Below are 26,651 nucleotides of genomic sequence, written 5' to 3'. Positions count from 1 at the left end.
TCATGTTTGGTTATCAAAATGTGAATTAAAGCTTGTTATTTGCTTAATAAATGACAAAATAAATGTTAGCTTTAAACAAGTTTTTGACATATTACTAATATATTTGTGTTTTCTTGTTTTATGGTTATAATTTGTACTGTGTGTGTCCAGTAAACACAGTGAATAACAAATGTTTCAAAGATATCTTATCCCAATTACTAAAGTGGCAAAACCTACGCAAAACATCAGCGGGAAAAGCAGAGAGTGATCTCACAGCTGTCGAGTACTTTGCTGGTTTGCTAGTTTTACTCACACCCATCATGCAGGTACAGTGAATGGAATCAAAGACTTTATATTATTATTTGTCTGCAGAGATTAATTCTGAAAATCAATTATCACGAATGCAGCACAATGTAAAAGGGAAAGCAGTGCCCTTGTTTATTTTATTTTGTGCTAGATTTCTATCAAATCTATTTTAATGAAAATATTACTAATTGGAAGATGTAAAAGCTTTCTACTTTCTTATATGACAGAACACTAAAACATTTTTTGAATAATTGTGACAAATAATAATGTTTTTAAAACTGAATAAAATTGTGTTTTGCGATAATTGTGCATCCCTAATGTCACTGATTCAGATTTAAAGGCAGACTTAAAGTGCTGTATTAGACTATAAGCTACCTTACAGTTGTAGTATTACACCAGCTTCATTTCCCAGTTTCAATATGATTTCTATGTTGTAGTAGAAGAGCACATGAGAATGAAATCATTTCTGGAGTAGGAGTATGCTTCCACATTTCATTTGTCTTTAACCTTTTGCCTCACCTCACCTCTTGTTATTTCTATTTTTGTGATATTACCTTTAATATAAAATATCTTGGTAAATTTCTCACAGCCCTCTCAAACACGTTCTTCCTCTGCTGGGGTGAAAACGTTTTTTCCCTCTTATTCATCATTTCTCCCGTTATCAGAGTTGCTGATGATAATCTCCAGTATCAAAATATTCCATGTAATCACCATTTCATTTTCTCAGTGGACTGAACTGAGTTTGACTAATCCAATTCTCACGTTGCTCTGAGAAACCAAAACACAGGATCCAGCTGATGCTGGATTACTCAGATGATCTCAGATCTTTAAAGCAATGTGCATAGAATAAGTCACTTGATGAGGCTAAAGGCTGGAAAGCCTTTTTAAATAGACCTTCATCTATCTATACATTCATAAATTTGAGAGGTTAAACACTGTCGGGTTGCTGCCTATACTCTGAAACAAACTAAGCAACTATTCTGAATCCAACATCTCAGACACTAAAATGGAAGAGTCTAACAACCTTTCAAAACCTCAACTCTCAATGGGAGCTTGAAACAGCTGAATGCCACCAGAAGCTCACCTGTAAGGAATCACTAGAAGCAAACCACCAGAGCTAACAGGTTAGCAAAATAAGGAAATGGATAATGTTGCTGTTTCAGATAAAACAATAAAAAAGAAACAGAAACATGCACTTCAGCACTCAATGTATACCATTGGCACCTGGTCCTTGTGTGGGAAACACTTGATTATGAAGAACTGTAGTTAATGTTACCTTTTGTGAGCTGGGAAATCAATCCAAATCAAACTACTTGCTGTAGTCTTCTTAGTATGATCACTGTTCAAGGTTGACGGGTTAAGAAGAATAAGAATAAATATATTTCTGATTAAAAGATTGCTTTATTCCTGACACAAAATGAGCCATACAACTAAAAGAATTCATTCTGAACTCTAATCTGAAAATGTATTTATAAAATACGGGTACAGCTATTTGTTGTATTGCACCAGCCTAACTAACCATATAATTACTGCTCAGCACAACAATGCAAGGCACTGAGGTCTATACACTCAGTAAGACGGAGCGAAATGCAGTCTCTGTGTCCTGTCAGCTTTGTTATGGTTTGAAAATGTACATAAATATACAAACAAGAGTTTTAATAAGGGCACAGTGCATTTAGGGCCCAAAGGAGACGTATAAGCACTGGTGGACTTTAATGTCTTATCCACTAGCAGCAGTATAAAACTTTCTATGGCATGGACCTGAATCTTACTAGCTAACTTATTATCCCAGAAAGGTGATTCAAATGGGAGGCAGTTAAGGGCTGACTACCCTCCCCGATCCTTCCAGCACAAATGTGTAAATCACTGCCAGAGCCAATACAGCAAGAGTGTCTCCCAGAGGGTAACTTTATTACCTCACCTCGGCACAATTTATGACACCACACCAAAAGGGTAAATTTCTAATAACATAGCTTCCCCGGCTTCTCCGACACTAACAAGTGGCTGCAGTCCCGAAGCTAGAATTTACTGTCAGTCACAGAATCTCCCCTTTGCAAAGTGTTTCTTAAATGGTCAACACAGAAGCAATTTGGGAAACGTAAGCTATTGTAAAAGGTGAAGAAAAAAAACTGTACCCAGTACCGCCCTCGCCACCACACACACACAAGTGTGTGCTTTCTTTAAACACTTTTCAAATGCTGTCACTGCAAAAAAAGGTTGACGTGCTAATGAAAATAAAAATCAAAAAATTTCTCCAAGGCCAAATAAAAGCTCACTGTTCCCTTCTCAAAATGAACCATACTACTATACAATTCATTGTGAACTAGACCACTGAGTCCATTCCTTAAAATTTTTTGATCTTCTTGTCTCCAAGGTCTTCAAAGCTCAAATCATTACTGTGGATTAGCTGAGTATAAGGTGTCCCTGTGAAACATAGAAGAGGATGGGGTACTGCAGTTGTCAGCAGGACTCTCTGCTGCTGCTGAGAGGGGTACTGTGTAATATTAAACTGACTGAAGTGTTCACGGTCTTAAGTCAAAGCCCCCAGCTGTCTTGCATTTAAAGTGACACTCAGTGTTTTTACCGTCAAACATTAACTACCAGTAAGCTTTAAAAGAAGGAGAAATTTATGTCAGCTCCATGTAAAATCTCTCCTAGCACCTTAAGGTGTATACTGCATGTTTCAGTGCTATATGATCGTGTCATGGCTGACTACCCTGCTTTAGAAGGTCTCATTTATTCCCATTTTCTAAGATGTCATCTACAACAAGAAATAATAATATAGGTATATATCGTTTTAGAGTAGCAACAAAAACATTACATGAGTTTAGTGATATTAAGGGAAAAAATGTAAATGTAAATTAAAAATATTCTCTATTTTTTTAAAGAATTAGCATTTTGACATCCTGTGACAGAATGGCAGCCTGCCCAGGCAAACCCTGCCCCTCACGTCAACCTATGACAGCTGGGATAGGCTCCAGCCCCCCACATAGATGGACAGATGGATGGATGGTAAATGCAGGTATTGCTGGTAGAGTATATGTACCATCAACCAGTAGCTTGGTAGTCTATGAGGCCTTTCACAAAGGCAAACCATCCAGCAGGTTACATGTTGCAAACAGATCCAGCAATGTTGACATAAGTCAGTTTTCCTCAAGTAGAAGTGTTTACTGCAAAAACTCATTACCCCAAAATCTCTTCCCAGTAAGGGTTTTTCAAAGTTAGTTTAACTGTTTTACTCAAAAGAGATATTGTTGGTTTTAATTAGGGGTGAGCGGTCTAAAGGGTATACGGTAGAAACGATATAAATTTGGCCAACGGTACAGATTTTGACTATACCGCTCTACCACGATAGCACATGTTGATGGTGTCATCAAGCTGCGCCTGTTTTGGTCGAAAGCATTGCAGCGGCTGCAAACTAGTGATGGGATTTTCGGCTCTTTTTAGAGAAAGATTTCCGGCTCGGCTCACTAAAAAGGCTCACTTTCGGCTCCCAACCAGCTCTTTAGGTTGTTTTGTTGCTTTAATTAATTTATTATTAACAACAATATAAAATTATGCACAAAAGGAATTACTAATGTAAAAAAAACGTGGTTTTATTTATATATGTTTATATATAAATATATGCGGTGGCCCCTAGAGACAAAACACGTACAAACTCCAAAACACATTTCTAGCGTTAACTGAACTTCCAAAACAGAGCTACCTAGATCACTTAAATTACACAACTGAAAGCATACGTGTATTGTTTGTGTATTTATACACAAGCACTCATATATATTCAAATAATTTGAAAAAAAGTTAATTTACCTGTTACTACCACACACCAAATCCAGTCGTTGGTACTTCCTGGCTTGTGAAGCCACTAGGTAACAAAAGCTCAACACTGCCCCTAGCACCCTGGAGCACTTCTGTTGTGTTTTGTACGTTTTGGAGTTTGTACGTGCTTCGGAGTTTGTGCGTGCTATGGAGTTTTTACGTGTTTTGGAGTTTTTACGTGTTTTGGAGTTTGTACGTGCTTCGGAGTTGGTACGTGTTTTGGAGTTTGTACATGTTTTGGAGTTTGTATGTGTTTTCAGGGCTGGACTGGGACAAACAATCGGCCCAGGAATTTTGACTAGAAACCAGCCCACCAGGTATTACAGGAAAAGCCATAAAGCCTTTTAATGAAAACAGACGCTGTTGTGACAGTGATGTACACTGTCTTGTTGGTATATGTATGATTTCTATACATTTTACATCAGATAAAAACTTTGGTTGTAAGATTCAGATAATTATTTAATCAAAGCTAGACATTTTAAATGAGAATAAGAAAGAAAAGTATTTCTTTGTGCCCCCCTCTCCCAGTTAATGCCCTACCTGGCCCCCTGGCGCAAAGTGGGCGATAAACAAACAAGAGAGAAATGCCGATCAGCTGATCATTGATTAGTTTCATGATTGAAATAGCAACAGGAGAGGGAGGGGAGAGAATGAGAGAAGAAGAGGCAGCTGTGCAGCGTAAACACACAGAATAAATCCAGCTTTGTGTCTTTTTTCATTATAGCTGAAGCACGGGACAAACTGCGTTCCTTCTCAGCTCAATACGAAACGCGTAATGTTTTCTTTGAATGAGGGAGCATTCCATTTTTTAAGGAGCGGTTGGCAACTCTACTAACTAACCTTATGAATAAAATAAAGTTCACTATCAGTAACATCATAGCACCCACCAAGCTGTATAGAAACCCCGTCATGCTAGCTAGCACGCAGTACGAGTTATTGTAACTGACTGTGAAAAGTCAGCACAACGAAAATAAACTCCACCTAAACTTGGTTTATATCTGACCCAGATAGACTGCAGGTCATAACTTCTTACCTGAAGTTCAGTTCACCTGACACTCGGACCGGTGCTGCCTCGGGTCTCTCCTCCTCCTGCCTCTCCTTCCCTCATCCGCCCGCTGGCCTCTGTGGAAGCTCCGCCATAGCCACCACCAAACAACTGAGTTATTTTACACATCGGCCAGCATCTGGCCAATCCACCACCTTTCAATGTTCATGCCGTTACAAAAAAAAAAAAATCATTGGCCCGTAAAAACGAAAAATCACTGGGGAGTTTGTACGTGCTTTGTCTCTAGGGGCCACCGTAAATATACTTTTATTTAGTCACTCCACATAAAATGTAATAAATAAATCATATAATACAAAAACCAACTATTTACATTTCAACTTTTAACTATTTAAATTTTCAGCTTTTTCCTTTTAAACAAATTTAAAGTGAAACAACACAAAACACTGCAAACCACAACACAATTAAATATAAATTAAAATATGAAAACAAAAAGAAGATGCACATTCTCTGTCATATGGGCCTGCATGAATAAACTTTCTGAATCCTTTATCATCCGCAACTGAAAATAGTTGTGGATGATTACTATACCTTTCTAATGTGACGTTGTTGTCCCTGGCTCTCTTTCTCTCTCTTTCCCTCCGGCTCTGTTCCTGTGCTACTGCGAGTGTAACTACCGCCCCTCCCCCCTCTTCTATGGCGTTATTTTTGTGCCACTATTCTGAGCACACGTAAAATAAATTTGAGCGCACGTAAAAAAAATTTGCAGGTGCAAGTGTTGCATTTTGAGGAGAAATTTATTTTGAGCGAAAAAAAGCTTAATTTGAGTGAACAATTCATTGCTGCGTGCAAAAAATGTATTTCAGTGTTTGCTATTATCCATACACACACACACAATAGCAGCCCCTCTCGCTCAGTTTTTGCATTTGCGCTTGCTCGCAATGTGTTGCTTGCGCTCTCAACATTTCTGCCCGTGCGCGCTCAACTCTTTCTGTACACCGTTATATTTGTGCCACAAAACCAGCCAATCACAGACTTGCAAAAAAATCTGATTGGCTGTTTTCGTCTCCAATCAGCTCGAAATGACGAAATGCAATATCCCAGAATCCATTTCGTCCAAAACTCAAACGAGGCAGTGGCGGAGGAACACAGAGTGGCGGAGTTTGTAATATTTCTCTTTCTGGGTCACAAAATAAACTTTTAAGATATTTTCATGCGATAATGGTGCTGTGTGAACTTCAAATATCTGCTCGATTTATCAAGACATCACATAAAACATCACATCGCAAAAGTGCTCTAACGTTTTCGGAGATGCCTGTTACCCACCAGCTGACCGCATAGCTCTACTGGCCATTGGGCATACCGGGCATTTGCCCGGTGGGCCGATGGTGATTTTTCATTTTTATGTTTGTTTTTGTAACGGTATAAACAATGAAAGGTGGTGGATTAGCCAATTGGTCATGATCAACTCTGGGCTGGACCAATTACAATACATCCGTATTGAGGGGAGAAGGAACGCGATTCGTCCCGTACTTCAGCTAAAATGAAAAAGACACAAAGCTGGAGTTATTCTGTCTTTACGCTGTCAGCTGCCTGTTCTTCTCTCATTCTCTCCCCTCCCTCTCCTGTTGCTACTTCAATCATGAAACTGATCAATGATCAGCTGATCGGCTTTTCTGCCACAAGTCCCGTCTCTCTTGTTTATTTATCGCCCACTTTGCGCCAGAAAGAGGAAACCAGTGGATGTTGCGCTAAACAACAGCAGCACGTTCAAGCTTGATAAGCTGTTGTTAGAATTTATTTAATATTACTTTCTAGTATCAGCTGATGTTTGCTGGAGCCACAGCTGTAAAAGCTGCTGGTCATGATATCGGTTTGGATATGTGGTGAGAGGGAAACATGAAGGTGATACAAATCATACATATATACCAACAAGACAGTGTACATCACTGTCACAACAGCGTTTGTTTTAGTTCAAAGGCTTTATGGTTTTTCCTATAATACCTGTTGGTGTAGTCGGTGATTTTTTTGTCAGTTCAGCCTTATATATTATGTTTAACCCTAGTGACCACCCGGTCAGCTGTTGGGTAACAGGCATCTCCGAAAACGTTAGAGCACTTATGCAAATATGTGATGTCTTGATAAATCGAGCAGATATTTGAAGTTCACACAGCACCATTATCGCATGAAAATATCTTAAAAGTTTACTTTGTGACCCAGAAAGAGTAATATTTCAAACTCCGCCACTCTGTGTTCCTCCGCCACTGCCTCGTTTGAGTTTTGGACGAAATGGATTCTGGGATATTGCATTTCGTCATTTCGAGCTGATTGCAGACAAAAACAGCCAATCAGATTTTTTTGCAAGTCTGTGATTGGCTGGTTTTGTGGCACAAATATAACGGTGTACAGAAAGAGTTGAGCGCGCACGGGCAGAAATGTTGAGAGCGCAAGCAACACATTGCGAGCAAGCGCAAATGCAAAAACTGAGCGAGAGGGGCTGCTACTGTGTGTGTGTGTATGGATAATAGCAAACACTGAAATACATTTTTTGCACGCAGCAATGAATTTTGTTCACTCAAATTTAGCTTTTCTTTGCTCAAAATAAATTTCTCCTCAAAATGCAACACTTGCACCTGTAAACTTTTTTTACGTGCGCTCAAATTTATTTTACGTGTGCTCAGAATAGTGGCACAAAAATAACGCCATACCCTTCCCAGCGCAAAGCACAAGGCTCGCGTGCGGAGTGAAGCGGAAAAAAAGTGTGAGAGAGAGAGGGTGAGAGAAAGGGAAAAAAAAAACACGGCTCCCAATAAGGAGCCGGCTCGCGTCGTTCACTTGAAAGAGTCGGCTCTAAGAGCCATTTCGTTCGCGACCGACACATCACTACTGCAAACAATCATCTGAAAATTATGCCTGGCAACAGTAATAGCAAAGAGACGAAGCACTTTTGGAATATGAGGAAAGCCAAAAACTGCACTTCCTTCCTCCACTTCCGTACCATTGATTCATTAATGAATGAATTCTGCTCTATTCCCATGTTGTTGCAGTATATTAATGACTAACCTCGTATTGTGGATGGATTATCTCAGTTGTTCTCCTGACTGAAGTTTGGTCCGTTTATAGTATCCTGCCATGCGATTGCATTTGTCCCTAACCACCAGAAACCCTCACGTTAACTTTTATCGAGTGGAAAAAAGTTAGCGTTCATCATTCAGCTTCACTGTGCTAATGTTATGCTAACATAGCTGTTTTGCTAGCAATCACGTAGCACATCATTATATACCAGCTAGCCCAACTTCAGTAACCCTACAAACGTCACTGCTGTTTAGCTTTCTGTCTTCATTTATGTTGGAAGTGATAGCAGAGCTGTACGTTTTAATTTTTTCAGAAATCTCTCAGTCAGAACATGGTATATCATGTTTAGGTGGAAGCTAGTGAGCTAACTTCCTGCTATCTTCTAACTCCGTTGAATTTAATAAATTCTGTTTTCATGGATGCCTGGATGTTAAACTTAATTGTTACACCTGGTAAAGCAGCAACGCTGATCATTTTATTAAAGATGAAAGAATTTAGACAGTTCCCTTTCAGTCGATTCACTCGGTACAACACATAAGTATGGGATATCACGCCCTCGCGTGTCCTGGCTGAAGAAACCTTTATTCACGCCTTTAAGGCAGATGACGTGTGATGACACGCGCACGGCCCCGCCTGCACATATAGCCGCTGTCATCACCGTCATCCCTCAGTTCTTACGCTCTTCACCTCGCTGAGAACACCTCTGCTGAGTTGGGCTAACTAGCTGCTGCTAGTTAGCTCCGTTGTCTGCCGACTTGAACTTAGCTTAACTGCCCCTGTTGGTGTTAGCCTCCACCGCGCTGTTGGTGTGTAGGCTGCCCGCGGAGCGCTAATTTCAAGTTTTCCTGTGCAGCGTTTCGCTTTGCGTTTTGGAATGGACTCCAAACCGAAGCGAGCAAAGCAGAAGTCTTCTGTTCGCCCCTGTCCTCAGGGATGCGGTTTCTCTTTGTACGACAGCGACTAGCACGATGCCTGCCCTGTCTGCCTGGGGATCGTCCACGCTAGGAGAGCGTTGACGGAGCCCGAAGCCTGTGCGTTTTGCCGCCAGCTCCGGCGCTCGACCCTGGAAAGACGCTGACGTTTGTGGAAAAAGTGCTGGGACGCTCGGCTGTTGCACGGCATGACCCTCTCCTTTCCGAGTCTGGAGCCCCGGCTTCGTCCGAGTCCGAAGACGAGAATTTTCCAGTCGATGTCCCCGCAATTAGCTGGGCTGACCACATGGAATATGTTGACGGGTTAGCCGATGACGAGCCGGAACCATGCAGGAGCGCTGACGGGCTTCAGCCTGGGTTGAAGCCCGCCAGCGCTCCCCAGGAAGACGATGACGTGCTGGACATCGGCCTGGACATCCATGGTTTGTCGGAGGATGAGCAGGAGAGCTCATTGTCGGCCCAATGTGCCGCCGCTGCTGCGCCGGTCGGCCACGATGACACCTCTCTTTTCTCCCTGTTTCGCCGTGCTGCTGAGAAGCTGCAGGTGGACTGGCCCTCTCCTCCGCCAGCTCAGAAGCCGTCGCGGTTCGCGGGTTTTTTCCTCCCACTGGAGCCCGCAACGGCCAAAAACTGCCTTGCCATGTTCCCAGACTTTCTCTGCGAGCTAACAGCATCATGGGACAAACCTCTGTCTACCCGCGTCACTGTGCCCGGCTATGGACAGTACATGAAATTGGACGGCGCCGAGGGGGCTGGCTTAGCTAACCCACCCCCTATGGAGCCGTCTCTGGCTGCTTATCTGGCCCCGTCCCATAACCATGGTGTCGGCGGCCCCGCAACTCTGCCGTCCAAGCACTGCAGATTCTCTGCTTTGCAGCTGGAGAAGATTTATCGGGCTCAGGCCGGCACTGCTCGCGCCATGAGCTCCGTCACCATGCTCCAGACGTACCAGGCAATGTGCCTGGCAGAGCTCGGATCGCTGGTTCCTGATGACAGCCCGCTGGCACCTCTTCTTAACGAGGTCAGAGTCGCCACAGATCACATCCTCCGTGCGTCTCGCTGTGCAGCGCTCTCCCTGGGCAGAGGGATGGCTTCGACAGCAGTGGCTCAGAGGCACCTGTGGCTGACCCTCCCTGACGTCCCGGATAGGGACAGAGCTGTATATCTGGACGCACCAGTGTCTGCGGCTGGGTTATTCGGACATTCACTTGAAGCCATTCAGGCTAGATTCGATCTGAGGAAGAAGCAGACGGAAGCTCTGCGTGACATCATCCCCAGACGTCAGCCGAAACCCAAGCCCGCAGCTAGCTCTCACAGGCCCGCCGCTCCTCTGCCGACTGGCAAGAGATCGGCGCCCACTGCTGAAGTGGGTGTGCCGCCAGCGAGAGCACATCCTCTGGCCCGAGCTCCACGCCAGTCGGCCTGGAGCAAAGGCCCACCCTCAGGCCCCCAGCGGGACCGACGCCCAGGAGGAAGAAGCCTCAGTCCTCCTAGCTGTGGTTTCGAGTGGAGAAGGGGTCCAGCAGCAGGGAGACGCTGCTTTTACCCCTCTGTTGCCGCACAAGAGGTGCCGCTTAAGTTCTGTTCAGGTTGTCAGCCCCAGAAGGCACTGCACTTTCCTAACACTGTCTCCCAAGCACAAAACCCCTGCACACAAAATGCCTCAGGTAAATCCCTGTTCAGGTGTGTTAAATGTTCAGGTGACCACATCGAGTGTTCCCGCTGTTTTTCATTGTTGTGCCCCAGAAAAGGTGCCTCCAACAAACTGTGTGAATGTACATGTTCCCATGTTACAATCAATAAAGAGTGTTGTTTATTCTCAAACAATCACAAATGCTCAGCCTGCGGGCAGAATGAGCCAGGTCAGGCAGGTGATGCAGTTCCCTGCAGACACACTGGGGGGCGACAACGCCCCGCCTACGGTGCTGCAGGTCAGCTGGCTGGCTGCTCACTTCCCTCAGTGGCGCGCTTGCGCCCCCTCTCCGTGGGTGCTGCGAACCGTCGCCATGGGTTACCGGTTGCAGTTCCGGGTCAAGCTGCCTCGTTTCCAAGGAGTCGTAAACACGACTGTCAACACCGAGGCGGGCATGATACTCAGAGAGGAAATAAAGGCGCTATTGCAGAAAAGAGCAATACGAGTGGTCCCCGCTTCGGAGACAAACAAAGGTTGGTACAGCCGCTATTTTGTTGTTCCGAAAAGAGGGGGAGGGCTTCGTCCCATCCTCGACCTGCGAGTCTTGAACACGTATCTACGTACGTACAGGTTAAAGATGCTAACACTCAGACAGCTCTTGAATGCAGTCGGCCCGGGAGATTGGTTTGTAACAATCGATCTAACAGATGCTTATTTTCATGTGGCTATACACCCGAAACACAGGCAGTTTCTGAGGTTTGCATTCGAGGGCGTAGCCTACGAATACCTAGTGCTGCCGTTCAGGTTGTCGCTCGCTCCTCGCACCTTTACGAAATGTGCCGAGGCAGCGCTAGCGCCCCTCAGAGAGAGAGGCATCCGCATCTTAGCCTACCTAGACGACTGGGCTCTCGTAGCTTGTACCAGAGAGCAGGCGGAGACACAGCTGTCACTGGTTCTGTCACACATTCAGACACTGGGGTTCTCTGTGAACTTTCAAAAGAGCTCGCTAATCCCGAGTCAGCAGATTTCTTTCCTCGGTTTGGAAATATGCTCGCTTTCCAGCCGCGCAAGTTTGTCGGATCACAGAGTGGCCGCGTTTCATCGCTGCCTCGCTCAGTTTCAGCTGGGACGCAGACTGCGTTTCCAGACGATATTACGCTTGTTGGGCATGGTGGCATCTATGATCGCCGTAGTGCCACTTGGACTGTTAAAAATGAGAGCGTTTCAACGCTGGACTCTCTCTCACCGCCTGTGTGCATCGCGTCATCCCCGGAGGAGGCTGCCGCTAACCGCGTCTTGCATGCTAGCTCTCCGTCCTTGGAGGGAGCCCAGGCTGCTGCATCAGGGCTCTCGGATTGGGAGGGTATTGTTTCGCAAGGTGGTGTCCACAGATGCTTCCCTAAGAGGGTGGGGAGCGCTGTGCAAGGGTGCATCAGTGAGAGGGATCTGGTCCGCAGCTCAGCGCCAGCTGCACATCAACCACTTAGAGCTGTTAGCAGTGTTCTTAGCTCTAAAGCATTTCCGTCCAGTCCTGGAGGGCCAGCATGTCTTAGTCAGGACGGACAATTCAACAGTGGTGTCTTACATAAACAGGCAGGGAGGAACACGCTCTCTTCCCCTGTTGAGGCTGTCTCGCTCTCTGCTGTTATGGTGCAGTGTTCATTTTCTGTCTCTGAGAGCCACCCATGTCCCAGGCCACCTGAACCTGGGGCCGGACCTTCTCTCCAGGGGGGGGTCCTCTGGTGAGAGAATGGAGGTTACACCCTTTAATAATCAGCCTGCTAGCAGCAAGTTCTTGGCAGCTTCCTCTCCGCAGGGATCTCCTCTCTCAGGCGGGAGGAGAAGTGTTTCATCCGCGCCCAGATCTGTGGCGCCTTCATGCTTACCTGCTGAGAGGCTAAACTTGATTGCTAAGGGTTTGCCACCTAGTGTGATAGCGACAATTCAGAGCGCTAGGGCCTCATCTACTAGAGGCTTGTACGCTTACAAATGGCGAGCCTTCGAGCAATGGTGCCAGGACCGCCACACCCTCCCATTTCAGTGCTCTACTGTGGATGTTTTGACATTCCTGCAGGAGCTGCTGGATAAGGGCCTTTCATTTTCGACAATTAAGGTTTATTAACAGCTATATCTGCTTGTCATATTGGCTTTGACGGGGTGACACCAGGTGCACATCCCCTCGCCATACGTTTTCTGAAAGGAGTTCGCCGGCTGAGACCCGTGCTTAAGTCCAGTGTCCCTGCTTGGGACTTGTCTTTGGTGCTGGAGGCCCTTTGTAGCCCCCCGTTTGAACCTATTGAGTCTGTGGATATGAAATTTCTTTCATATAAGACTGCATTACTTCTCGCTTTGGCTTCGGCAAAGCGAGTGGGTGACCTTCATGCGCTGTCTGTGCATCCCGCCTGCACACAGTTTTCTCCTGATGGCCACAAGGTCGTATTGCGTCCAAATGCTGCCTATTTTCCCAAGATCATGCCTGCATCTTATAGCTCAATGGAGTTTGAGTTGCTGAGCTTTTGCTCCCCTCCTTTTGCATCTGAGGAGCAGAGGAGGATGCATTCTCTTTGTCCAGTGCGTGTGCTACGCACCTACATTGAGCGCACTCAGAATGTGCGTTTATGTGACCAGCTGTTTGTCTGCTTCGCCAATCCAAATAGAGGTAGATCTCTGTCCAAACAGAGGCTGTCCCACTGGATTATAGAAGCTATCTCACTGGCATACAGCACCAGAGGTCTTGCTTTGCCCCACGGGGTGAGGGCTCATTCCACCAGGGGGATGGCAACCTCATGGGCTCTTTTTAAAGGGGGGTGCCTGTAGCTGATATTTGTGCGGCAGCTAGTTGGGCATCACCGCACACTTTTGTGCAGTTTTATCGGTTGGACGTTACAGCCCCTTTCGGTGGCTCATACTGTCCTTTCTGCTGGGTCTACCACTCACTAAGGAAGTGGTGGCCCGATTCCGGTTCGGTGGCTGCTCTGCGGGGCGTGTATATATGTCCCATACTTATGTGTTGTACCGAGTGAATCGACTGAAAGGGAACGAATAGTTATGTCTATAACTTCTGTTCCCTGAAGGATAGGAACGAGGTACAACACAAGGTGGCCCCACTGAGCAGTTTGGCTCGGTGAAGAGCGGCTATCGAACTGAGGGATGACGGTGATGACAGCGGCTATATGTGCAGGCGGGGCCGTGCGCGTGTCATCACACGTCATCTGCCTTAAAGGCGTGAATAAAGGTTTCTTCAGCCAGGACACGCGAGGGCGTGATATCCCATACTTATGTGTTGTACCTCGTTCCTCTCCTTCAGGGAACAGAAGTTATAGACATAACTATTTATTTTTAACTCTCAGTGATGCCGCAGTGTTCGTTTGACTTTGGGACCTGAAGCTAACGGAGTTTAGGACCCAGATTACTCCGCGAGGCTCCTGACTACGGTAGCCGTAATGCTCCAACAATCCATCAAGCGGTGCGCCTTCATAGCTTACCAAAGTCGTACTAAAACAATTTTGACAGGTTTTTAGCGCCGTGTACTACATAAAATGGTTCGAGGTCAGTAAGCACAACCAGAATTCATACATAAGACGCACTGTCGATTTTTGAGATAATTAAAGGATTTTAAGTGTACTTTATAGTGTGTAAAATACGTTATACAGAAGAAAAGAATATATATATATCGTTACCGCACATGCTTCAAATTATACCGTGATATGGATTTTAGGCCATATCGCCCAGCCCTAGTTTTAATCTTGTTATTAATGTTATCCAAGTTTCCCACATTGTATGCTTGCCCACAGCCAGCCTTGCACATGCCAACATCTGGCACAATGGCTCGCACGCATTCTGTAAAAATTTGCTGAGATGAGCTGTGCACCACCTTCAAATGGAAGACTCAACAGCATAACGAAGGCTGGTGTGACATGACAAATGGAAACCAGACAGCAGCTAGTCAAAAATTTAGAGGTTCCACTGAAACAGCATTCAGCCACACATGTTGTCCAGTCACTGTTATTTTTTATCAGCACAGCCACACAATGTTGGCTCAGCTTGCTTTTGTTTCCTGAGAAGACACGGATACAATGAGCGAGTGAGTGAGAATTGTGGTTTGTAGTTTAAAGTGGACACCCATCTTTTTCTACAAAGGGATGGGGAGGTTGTCAAACAGCAAAGAAAAAAAGCAACAAACAAAAGAAACATTAAACCAAAATATATAATAGAACCAGCAGCTCCAGCTGCTCCAGTCTGTTTGAGTAGCAGTGCCCCTACTTGCATAACAAATCTGGATTTGTGTGGGTTTCCCCAGTGTGAATTTTCATTAAAAGTTTTCTGTCCCACAGCAGAAAACTATGTCAGGAAATGTCACATAGAAATTAAGACTGATTAACATGCAGCAGCATTCCCGAGAGATCTGTTGTGCTGTGCATTTGTCTTAACCTTATTTAAATCATAAGTGTTGTATTAATTATTCCTTTCAATAGTCTAAATAGTTCATTTAAAGAGCCACGGCAGCCTCGTGGTGTAAATATCAATAATACCACCATTAGGGAGCTTCAAGAGCTATTCCCTATGTTCATATGTGTGCAGTAATTAAAACACCCATGGAATTTTTAGTAGTGCTTTCTGAGGCACTGATAAATACAACTGAGTCAGCCCACAGTGGTAATTCTAGTTGCACTATGCAGTTCTGATTTGCTAAAGATGCCAGATACCAGTTAAAGAGCCGCATTACCAGTTTTAAATTTAAAAGATGTAATCCACACTGTAAGGTTCTTAGGACTCGTTTTGTTATGTGTATGACGACGTCAGGGTAAATATAGACAACTTTGTAAAAAAATGTTTTTAAATAAATATATCTACAAATTTGTAGATGGGTGAGGTTACATACGATTAAAAAATAAAAGCTACATTGGTGTTGGTTATCTAAGTTAGAGGCACTAGTCTAATTTTTGTGAGAGCCATAGATGCTACATAGTGGTTTTTCTTTCTTCTTTCCCTTCCTCACGCACACCTTGTTTATGGAGCTGCCAAAGAGTTGGAGTAAAAAAAAGATTAATCCAGTTGAGGACAACACCATGCCATACAGTAAAAGCTTCCCAGCAAGTGGTAAACTAATTGAATGCCCTTCTAGCTTATCTTATATTAGCTTCCTTCATGCTACATTAGTTCTGCCAGTAGCTGCTGCTTTCATGTGACATAATAAACATCAATACCCAATCCAGCTTTTTTTGGGGTCAGTATCAGACCAATAGCCAATCCAAGTATCGGACTACTGCGTCCTTACTGAAGGAGAACTTGGGTGTCTTGAAAAGTTTGGGCAGTTTTTCTTTTGCTAAATCAGACACCTCAGGAGAAGCACAGCTTGCCTTATTGCAAATGATTCTATTACGTAAATCTAATATCTGTGTCTAATAAACACAAAAAAGTATCTACCGTCAGATTCTGATCCTTCCACGTGTTAATGAAGTTGTTATTATTATTTTACCACATACAGACATGTATCACCTATTGTTAGACTGAGCCAATAATCTTACAAAATTAAGACTGGAGCACGTAGCAGTAACAACTGCTGTCTTACAGAAATTGCAATATGGTATTTAATAGCTCTGAGAGAAGAGAAAAAAATACAAACAAAAGAAAAAAACCCATAAAACTCAATTTGTGATGCTCCAAAGGAGTGTGTCTACTACTCAGCAAAGACATGCAGAGGCTATTGTAGTCTTTGCAGTTTTGTTTAATGGACTGATCACTGTGTAGAAATGTGTATAAAAACCTGATACACTGCAAACCCATCACTCACTGAAAAGTAATTTGGCTGCATGTTATGCCCAATATAAGATGTATCCTCTTGCGTCCTGCATTGGGATTCTTCCCCTCTCTCCCCTTAATTAAGTTAATTTCAGTGCATTTAAGTTAAGTGCTGGTCTGTTAGATCAAACTATCACTATGAACAGAAATCTGCAGGGCTTGGCTCTCAATAACTGGGAACTCAGTGAGGAGCGACAGGACACAGCCAAAGCTTAGGCAACAAGCCATCCACCCATTAGAGCAGGGCGATATGACCAAAAATATTTATCACGATATACATTTGAAAATTTGCGATAACGATATAACTGACGATATAATTGATACTACACAAAATACTTTACAACTCCACAACTTTATAGCGCAATTCGCAGTAAACTTAAATCACACTGTATAACTCATTTAAATACTCTACTCTCCAAACTCTGCACTGTGCAAGGGAAACCTATGCAATAAGGCGGAAATGCTAGTACTACAGTAAATAGTCACATTAACTTTTGAGAAAAAAGAAAAAACTACTGCCCAAAAGTTTGCTTTTATATAATCTCACATATGTCATTGTGTTCTTTTTACTCTGTTTATGTCATTATAACAATCTCCAAAGTTTTAAACAATTGGTAGACCTCATCCTTGGACCCCTTGGCCATTTTCCACAATTTTGTGACAGACTAAAAGATCAGTGGATTTATGAAAAAAGTACACAGTGAAAATAGTCACTAATTAGCAACTGTCACATTCTTAGGGCTGTTTATTTGTTCTACTTTTAAGCTAAATCAAAGGAGCTTTCTGATTTTTTTGTCAGTTTTTTAAAAAACGGTCAGAAACACGTTTCTGTTTTACCAAAATTAAGATATCAAAACAAGTCACTGTAGAGAAGCATCATATTCGAGAAACTTAAAACTTTCAAAAGACAATTTCATAACCTCTCACAGGGGTAAGAAATGCTTTTATAGTGTAACAGCTAGTGCTAGGGCTTAACAAGTGCTGCTTTATAATAATTAGTAGACTGCATGTTATAAATGTGATAAAAAGTGTCATATATCTAGTATTCTAAGGGTTTAAGATACTGACAAGTTGATGTATATATGAAGGATTTTATATATATCTATATATATATATATATAGATATATATATATAGATATGAAGGATTTAATTAAGAAACTTAAAGATACAGTTTGTAAAATCTCACCAATAGATTTCAACAGATAGCATTTTTCATTCGGCTGAATTCTGTTTTCTTACCCCTCCCAAATTAAATGTATAATCCCAGCTATGGTGGCCAATATAGGACAAAAAACTCTGGTTGTTGTTTATCTGTAGTGAGTATAGGTTGTCAGTCCATTGTTTACCTCAGCTGTCAGTATGTGTCCTCATCTATTTACTCTGGAGGAGGCTGTAAAACTTTGTGAAAGGAATCTGATAGGAGTCGATGAGTCAGTGAGGCTCACTTCTGTCTGATGACAGCGATACCGAGGTAAGTTTTTGAGGCGATCCTGAACTTTTCTCCTGGTAAGTGCTGCTGTTTTTGCTGCTGTTAGCAGGTGTTAGCTAAACTTTTTTTTGAAGTGGCTGTGACTTCTGAAACTCTAGAAACTCTGAATGTAATAAAACTTTTTATCAGAGGGGAAGTGTGATTCTTGAGTCTAACATTAGCTGGCCCATTGTCAGCTATCTGGAGACATAGTGAGTAAGAGATATTGAAAATATACAAGTACAAATGTTAAATGGTCACATATACTTTAAAAGAGCAACTTGTGATCTTTAATTTAAAAGTAACTTATAGCACGTACTACGTACAGTATGTGGCTGATCGATAGCCAAATATATAAAATGTGATTAGAAAAACAGTCGACCACTGTGTAAAGATGGCAAGACAACATGTCAGCTTCCACAAAAGAGCAATCGCTCCTATGTATTTTAGTGGATTCATTAAAAAGATGGTTATGACAATAACTATTCTATTACATAATCTCAAAAAATACTTACTGTACCTTTATATTTTTGATCAAATGTAATTTATTTGTTTTAAACCATTTCTTGTTTTTCCCCACCAATCTATTTCTAGCTTAAATATGGTTAAATCAAGTTATAATTAATATTCATTCCTTTACCCTTTATGGTTTTCTAAGTTTATGCGTTGGTTCGCGAAGCATTACTGCGCTATTACTGCGCTATTACTACTAGTATCTCAAGAACTATTTAAATACTGTTAAAATGTGATTTATTCAAACAGTATAAATCTTGTTATTTTTGTTATTCTCTGTTTCTAGTAATACTGATAACTAGGGGTTGGCGGCATAAACGGTATTCGGTAAAAACAATATGAATTTGGCCAACGGTAGAGATTTTGACTATACCGCTCTACGGCATGTTGATGGCGTCATCAAGCTGCGCCTGTTTTGGTTGAAAGCATCGCAGCAGCTGCAAGCAATATCATCTGCAAATTATGCCGGGCGACAGTAATAGCGAAGTGACGAAGCACGTTTTGGAATATGATGAAAGCCAAAAACTGCGCTTCCTCCACTTCCGTACCATTGATTCGTTAATGAATGAATTCTGCTCTATTCCCATGTTGTTGCAGTATATTAATGACTAACCTAACCTGACTAACCTAAGGTGCACTGTCGATTTTTGAGAAAATTAAAGGATTTAATAGTGCGGAAAATACAGTATACAGAAGAACATAATATATCGCAATATATATCGTTACCACACATGCTTCAAATTATACCGCGGTATGGATTTTAGGCAATATCGCCCAGCCCTACTGGTAACAATTAAAAGCAAACCACACAAGTATTTAGAGATGATGGCATCCAGCAGCGTGAGTGCAAGTTTTGTTTTTACTTTTCATGTTGTGATATCTAAATATTTTAAGAATTAAAGTAATACAAATAAATAAACAGAGGCTTTACATAAATAACAAAACTAATTATAATATTAAAAAGGTTTTTCTTTTAAAATAAAAAAAATCAAATAAAAAGTCACACTTCAGTAGTGAGGATTTGTTGGTGATATAAAGATTTAAGATGCTAATCATGTAATCGTATCATGGTGTATCTGACAAAGCATGAAAATTATATCCAAAAATGACTCAACAGTAATATAAGTAACAGACAGAATAGCTGAGCTATGCTATGCCTGTTGTCCTATATAAGTTTTGTTGCAATTTTTTCTTAAATAAAATAGAGTGAGACTGCGATTTTAAGCTCAGGTGCACACCTCATATCAAAGTCTCACAGGCAAGAAAAAGCTCCACTGATCCAACAGTCACAACACTAAGGCGTATCTGACATGTTGTCTCACTGTTTCCTGTTGCTTTCTGACTTGGGACACATCAAAACCAGTTGAGACTCCAGTAACAACACCTAAACCCTCACCAAACAGAAACAGAGAACGCTGTGTAAATGTGACACTGCAGCTCACACAGAGCCCCTGAATATGCAGCGGGGGGATATGCTGGCTCCCAGCAGCCGCAGCAACAGACGCTGTAAAGAAGCGCTGAGATTCAGCACCATGGACAGCGGCCAGCAAACTTCACTGCAAACTTTGCCGCTCTCTGCCTAACCCAATGTTACTGAAACAAAGCATAATGTCCAGTTAACGTGAACTTGGGTTGGCCTAAATCTCGATGAAGCTTATTTAATAAAGTTTGAAAACTCACAAGACGGGCGTAAATTCTACTGTCTGTAACACAACATAAGAAATGGGCATAAAAAGTAACTACAAAAAAAAAAAGACACCAAATTAAAAGTTACAGCACACTGTAGTGTAAGAGGAGTTTGGCTGCACTGTTGCTAGTGTTTTAACTAGCAAGCAGTTTCCTACACATGTAGCTAACCGAACCACGTGCGCACACTCTGGGTAAAATACCCACAAGCAATAATACAGACAATTAAAATGATGCTCCCTAAACAACTCTAATGATGGTTTTTATTTATTACAAAAAAACCCCCCCAAAACTCAATTTTTATGCGCATGTGCTGTGCGGCCTAATATAATGCAAAAACAAGTGCTAAGTGTTGATTCACTACGCTATCAATAACAGACTAATTATCAACCACAGGCGGACTAATTATGACCCGTAAAACGGAGCTAATCGTATTAGCTACATATTTGGGCTGCTATGCTGCCTATAACATTTTCCCAAACCAGTGGAGCCATGGTATGTAGCCAAGCGCTAGCTAATAAACAGCTGCTCCGGTGTAGTAATAAAGAGCGAGCGGGGTTTTATCCGCTTAATTGGCGGCTAATGACACCACACAGCAGCGTGTTGTAAAAAGAAAAACTCACCTAAGACGAAAAAGGGGAGCTCAGTGTTTTCCAGGTCGTCCACCACCACCACGTCCCCGGGAAAATCGTTTCTAACAGAGAACAGAAGCTTGGGCTCGGAGGCCGAGGGACTGTGCATGATGCTCAGGTCGTTTTCTCTTAAAAACGGCAGCGCCGACACGGTGACGCTCTTCATCTTGCACTCGGTGTCCTGGCTCTGGTCCTCATCGCCGTTAAGACATCGGACGTAAACCGCTTGGAGGGCCAGGAGAGCCCACGCCAGCTCCAGCAGCAGCAGCGGTCTCGGCCCCATGTTGATGCTCGCCATATCGCTCCGTTTCCTCTCCCCTCCTCGCTGTTTCTCTCCCAGGCAGCTTCAGTCGCTCAACCCGGCGGATGACAGAGCGCCAGAGAGAGTGAATGGGGGGCGTGCTACACCGGCGGGCTCTCACAGTGTGGGAAACAAGCGCCTCTTCTTTCTCGCATATGATCAATCACAGGATTTTGTTGTACATGTGCTACTCCCGCTGAACACTGATAATGTAGCAGTGTTTTAATGCTGTTGACCCCCTTTGTTGTAATTGATCGACAAACTGTCCAAATGGCTGTAATGGCTACGCAAAGATTACTAACAGCAAACCACCCAGGGTGCCCTGAGGGTCCCATCAGCAAAAGAAACATCATTTGTAATTTAATTGTCTGCTTGCCCTGTCATAGAAACTTGCACATAATCTCCAAGGACACCACAGAGCATCCTTAGAAGCTTGCCTGACCTCAGTGTACATGCATAATTGCCTAATTGATGGTGCAGATGACTGTTAGGAGCGAGTGTCGTGTCTGCAGTGGCCCAGATATGAAGTACACTGTAGTGAAAAATCTCTCACCAAATTTTAGGAACCTTACAAATAAAATTAAACTATATGTTGTAAATGTTGGCAACCAGTACTGAGTAAAGAAATGCCACAAAGATAACAAGAGAGAGAAAAAAGTGTTTTGAGTGTATACAAATATACAAGTTTTTTCATTATTGCTAATTTTTAAACAGGGCATTTTGAGGAAGTGTGACATAATATATACAATATTAAGAGTACACTGAAATAAGACTGCATTTGGCACCATTACATTATGTTCTGCTATATCTGGTGAGGTTGCATAGAACCCCGAATATTGGTGTTATAAAGGTCAGCACTGAATTTTCATGATAATTGTGCATGTTTTAAAAATAAATAAATAAAATGGAATTGTTTCCAATACTCTGTCAGGTTTAATATGCTTAACATCTATTAGTTCAAGACCTGGCAGGAACCTTTAATGTGCATGTCCACAGTTAGTGGTGTATAAATGGCTGAAATGAGAAAATACAGCTATTCAGTTTGATTTCAGTTTATGTAAATGACACACTTTTAACCGACGCATTCCCCCCCCCCGTTTTTTCACACGTTAAAATTCTGTGAAATTCTCATTATCCATTTCTTTTGCTTCCTGGTACATCACTGTTCTGCCACTTTTGTGAACGAGGAGGGAAAAAACACACGTGTTTCTGTTCATATAATGGTGAAATAAAACATAATCAGTCAGTACAGAATTAGGTCCTCATTGTTCTCCATATTTGGCCACTTGTAAGAACAAGTTAAAGCAAACCAGTTAGGTCTTTTGTGATGACAGTTTTAGACCACCGTCAGGGATGTAAGAAAGACATGGCAACAGCGGCTATTTTCATGATGTGATATTTATTTTCAGATTTATGTAAATGAACAGAGGCAGTGCATAAAAATAAAAATGGCTCTGGACCACATTGTACCCTACTAATGTGGGCGACAGGGTACACTGTTCTCTTCAGTATTTGCAGGTGCACCACAAAAAGAGAAGCTAGGCATCACTGCAATAAGGCCTAATGGAAATGCACCGAATGGGCACTGTAAGAAACTTAAAATAATTCTGGTCTACAAAAAAAAGAGGTTTTGTTTGCTACTGGGAACCTCAGAGTAGCTCTTTAGCTCTAAGTTGTTGCACTGATTTCTGATACGAAATCTAATTTGAGCTACTCGTTAAGGTTTCTGAGATGCATATCACTGACGATTTGATACTTTTGAACATCAGTGTAAATATACCAACACAATGTCTGGAACTATTTCCTACCAATATGTTTGTTATATGTTTGTTATTCTGAAAACATACCAGAGCATATTGCTGTCAGTTTAGCTCAAAATAAAACAAGCATGCTCTAAAATGTTTGAGGCCATTTCTTTTGTGTTCATGCTACACATCCGTCTCTCTTTGCAAAAGCAAAGAGTAGTCAGCCATCATGCTCGGATTACATTTTCCCTGATATCTCTTTTCCATCACTATTACATCTTGATGAAATCTTTCCTCATTCTGGTTGCTGACATTGATCAGGTTTGATGGGGATAAAAGTCGAGGTGAGAATGTAAAAAGTGCATCTTCAGTGACATTCTGGTACCCATTAACTGATACGCTTTCAGCACATTATCTACAAGCTCAGCATAATCCTCTGTGATTGCCCAGAAAATTGTGGACATTCTGCACGAACGCTTCCCAAGCTGCTGATTCAGTTGGCTTCCGTTTTCTTTTGAAGTCAACAACAAATATACCTTCCTTAAATTTTGGGTTCACTTTAGATGCTGAAATGCATTGCAGTTACTGTCCGTTCATTCTATTTTTCCAGTGTTTGGAACATCGTAACTGAAAAAAAAACAGGACATGCTAGCAAAATGCTTGTTGACAAGTGAAATGGGTAAGTGCAAAGTCAGCCATTACTGACACATGGGGTACAACTTGGACTGGTGAACCAGTCTATCACAGGGCTAACACAGAGAGACAGACACTGATTGCATTATCCTAATAAAGCCTATGTACAATCAAACTTATAATAGTAATGAAAACATTATTATTATAGACTTCACTTAAAGTTAGCTACTTTTCAGTTAGTGATAACATCAAAGGTACTTGTATGTGTATTAGAGTTTCAGCTATTTAGAATTTGATTTTCACAATGAAATGAACTTTAAAATAATCAAATTAACAACAAATAATACACAGGAATACTCCAGTTGCACTCAGACTAAAATTTCCAGAGGGGCTTTCAGACTCTAAATCCCTTGACTGTTTTGTTGACCACACAATTGCCACTGGGATTTGGATATAAAGCCGTAGGAAAAGAAGATTGCGTTTTCTGTGTCACCACTGTCCATCCATTTAATATTTAAGCAGCTCTGTGGTCTCCAGTGAAGTGTCAGTTCTCTCTGTCTCTTCCCGTCCTCATCAGAAACAGTCTGAAAATCCAAAATAGGGCAATATTTGGGATCGAAGCTAAAAATAAAAACCGAGGAAGTAGATTGGCCTCGGCCACCCGCAGTGAAATATTAAAAGGTTAGCAGAGATTGAGGAGAATAACTGGACTAAATCGCATAAATGTGCATTAATTATTGATTGTGGGCTCATGGTTTCTCAAGACACTGTTAAAGAAAATCCATCAGCATTCAAACAATATTGAATTTTATGTGAAGGTTTCACTTCTGGATATGTGTGCACTTGAGGGCAGAGTGAAACTTTTCTAGTACATTGCCTTAAGGGTCAAATGAAACTTTTAAAACAATCGCTTGGAAAGTATACACTGTGTCAGCATTCAAATAATTATTTTTCCTGTTCTGTAAAATAAAAATAAATAAAGTCAAGAAATCACACAAAAAGACAGATTTTAGTTATTTAAACCAGACTGTTTTACTGGATTTGTTACATGATATTTTGTTGCCAAAACACACACTGTTGTTTATGTTGAAGCAATCGTGGATTCACTGTCCTGCTGCTGCAAATGATTTGTAAACCACCAAATCCACAATCAATAAAGAGTCTTCAACAAATATATTTTAATACATCTTCTTAAAAATGCAAGTGTTTTAAGAATTAAATCAACAAACCAACAACAAAAGTCAGAATTTATCCAAAAAAATCTCATGCACATCCTACAAAAATGAACAATGAACAAATCTGAAAATGCACATTTACATGTATTGCTTTTTAAAACATACACCTGTGTGCAATGAAGTATGAAGTAAATTTATGAAGTGATGCACTAACGTGTACTATATGTGACATTCATGTGTGAAACTGTAGGATGGTTTGGTGGTGGATTCCATCATATGGCTAATCGATAGATTTAATTTAGACTGCTACATTAATCTGTTGTGCGCAGGTGTCCAGTCCAATGCTAATAAAATGAAATGAAATATCAAGAATGATCAACCCTGTTAACTCCAATATTAAATGTTTTACTCTGCAGATCTGTTACAAACCTGAACTGTTGGCCAAAACGTGTCTTTCCATCCATTACTTGACTCACAAAAATTGCAAGCTATGTTTTCTACCTGTTAAATACATCTTTTTCCCCTCTTTTTCCTTTTTTTAAACTTACTGAATTCAAAATATTGACAAAATCAATTAAAAGGCATATAAGAGCAGTTGTGTAAAATTCTGTTGGATCTCCATTAACACATGCATGATTGTTAGCCATTGGAATGGTCTTTATTTACCCTCCACCAAGTGTTTTAGTTGCAACAACCCTTTCTCTGCCCCTCTGAAACCTTCTTATTTGGAGAGAAAACATAAATCTTTGACGACCTTGGCACAAAATCCTCCTATTCTGTCTCCAATCGAAGCAAATGAGCTTGGATTGGCACAGGATGTTATGAGAAAGACTCAGGAAAAGTGGTAACACAATTTTGGGATTTCCACAGTATTCAGAGCCAGCAAGAAAATACAAAATTGCCTCCCTTTGTTTATTTTTAACATCCTGAAAGAGCTTTGGTTGAAGGGCATTTTTTTCTGAAAGCAGAGGCTAAAGCAGTGTCGCTAAACATCCATCCTTCAGCGGCGTCCTTGATTGTTAACCTGCACTGTTCTGCACCTTAACATGGACCTCTGATCTTTCTGTTAGAAGTGCAGAGAGTTTCCCCACAGGAATCCATAAAAGAGCATTCTGTTTCTCTCCTGTTACTTTAGAGACATTTAGCATCCATTTAGTCATGAAGCTACGCCAAGCAACTCACCAAAAAAAAACTTCTTTAATTCAGTCCCAAAGATTGTAACGTCATCTCTCGCTGTGGAATTGGAAAAATGTCTTTCTCATTTATCACAGAGTGATAAACAGAGGAAATGAGTGAGCAGCTTGAGTCTAGTCTGGATTATGTACAGTCCCAGCATTTGTGATTAAAGTGTAGAGGGAAAGAATAACAAAATAGGTTTGTGCGAATGTGTGTGTGTGTCTGTGCAGATAGTGAGTGGGACACCATAGAACCTATGTATGTGCGAGTGTGCAAGTGAAAGTGATTGCAAGCCAGGCAGAGATGAAATTCCGATAGATTTGCTCGCATGAGTTCTGGGTCACAGTCGATAATCAAAAGCAAGGAAAAAGATGGAGGGTGGAGGAAGACCGGGGGAAGAAGAAAGACAGTCAGTGAAAGTTGAGAGGGAGAAAGAGAGAGCGAGAGTGGGAAGGGAAGCAGCGAGCACATACATCAGGGGCTGAGACTAGCAGGTGCAGGGATGGCGGGGAGGACAGACCGGGGGCCTGATCAAGAGAAAGATCTCACTGTTTAATCTTGAGACTCTTCCCGTTGCCAAACTAGCAAGGCTTTGGCCCACTGTATAGCTTGTTCTGTGATCAGGAGCAAACAGATTCATCTTTTCAGCTTGCTCGCCCCTCAGCCTCTGCGTGGGCTGCAAAGTTGATTATCGCCTAGAAAAGGCCTTTGTCGTCAGGCTGCTGGATCTCTGACAAACTGGCTCAAATCATCCTGCAGCAGTTACAGTTAC

The 26,651-nt window shown here is 42.0% G+C and overlaps 1 protein-coding gene across 9 annotated transcripts in view; it reads right to left on the bottom strand.

Moving 5' to 3' along the window:
* astn1 (astrotactin 1) overlaps nucleotides 1-21,194 on the bottom strand; it is a 435,323-nt gene extending 414,129 nt beyond the window's left edge. For all 9 annotated transcript variants that reach the window (XM_063461087.1, XM_063461088.1, XM_063461091.1 and 6 more), the window contains exon 1: nucleotides 20,841-21,194. In XM_063461087.1, coding sequence (XP_063317157.1) covers nucleotides 20,841-21,147 — 307 coding nt within the window. In that variant the 5' untranslated portion in view covers nucleotides 21,148-21,194. The remainder of the gene's footprint in view (nucleotides 1-20,840) is intronic.
* Nucleotides 21,195-26,651: the final 5,457 nt, after the last annotated feature.

The sequence above is a fragment of the Pelmatolapia mariae genome, linkage group LG18 (assembly GCF_036321145.2).
Source record: "Pelmatolapia mariae isolate MD_Pm_ZW linkage group LG18, Pm_UMD_F_2, whole genome shotgun sequence".
Taxonomy (NCBI): Eukaryota; Metazoa; Chordata; class Actinopteri; order Cichliformes; family Cichlidae; genus Pelmatolapia; species Pelmatolapia mariae.
The sequence above is the reverse complement of the archived record's forward strand: the minus strand, read 5'-3'. Positions and strand labels throughout refer to the sequence as shown.